Source organism: Egretta garzetta, unplaced genomic scaffold (assembly GCF_000687185.1).
Source record: "Egretta garzetta isolate BGI_Z169 unplaced genomic scaffold, ASM68718v1 scaffold34, whole genome shotgun sequence".
Taxonomy (NCBI): Eukaryota; Metazoa; Chordata; class Aves; order Pelecaniformes; family Ardeidae; genus Egretta; species Egretta garzetta.
Genome location: NW_009259586.1, coordinates 4,734,890 through 4,735,311, shown reverse-complemented (window position 1 = coordinate 4,735,311; position 422 = coordinate 4,734,890). Strand labels below are relative to the sequence as shown.

General features: G+C 68.2%; 1 protein-coding gene across 1 annotated transcript in view; it reads left to right on the top strand.

The window, feature by feature from the left end:
• SLC9A3R1 (SLC9A3 regulator 1) overlaps nucleotides 1–422 on the top strand; it is a 9,388-nt gene that overhangs the window by 8,642 nt on the left and 324 nt on the right. The window contains exon 5 of the mRNA XM_035893378.1: nucleotides 326–416. Coding sequence (XP_035749271.1) covers nucleotides 326–416 — 91 coding nt within the window. The remainder of the gene's footprint in view (nucleotides 1–325; nucleotides 417–422) is intronic.

Genomic DNA, 422 nt, shown 5'->3' with positions numbered 1-422 from the left:
CCCCTCCTCCCCCACCCTCATGGCGGTGCGGGGCTGGGAGCCCTCATGCTGCAGGGACGTAGCATCCAGCCTGCGGCTGCCCCCCCCCTCCTCCTCCTCCTCACCCCCCCCCGGCTAAAGCCAGGGCAGTCAGGCCGGGGTTTAATCCTTCCTCGCCCTGGATGGGCTGCACTAAAGGTATTTATGAGCCTGGAGCTCGCCGGGGATTATGTGCGGGGAGGATGGATTTTGCGGCCTCCAAGGCAGGACTCGCAGGTCTGGGGGTCGTTCCCAAACCCCAGGACTGGAGCTGTCCCGCTCACGCTCGCTCCCTGCTCCCCCCCAGGAAAACGGCGGAGAGCCACGGTCCAACTCCGTGTCCGAGAGCCCGTCCAGCCCCGGGCCACTGGCTGGGTCCCCCGATGCCCGCCAGACCCGTAGCC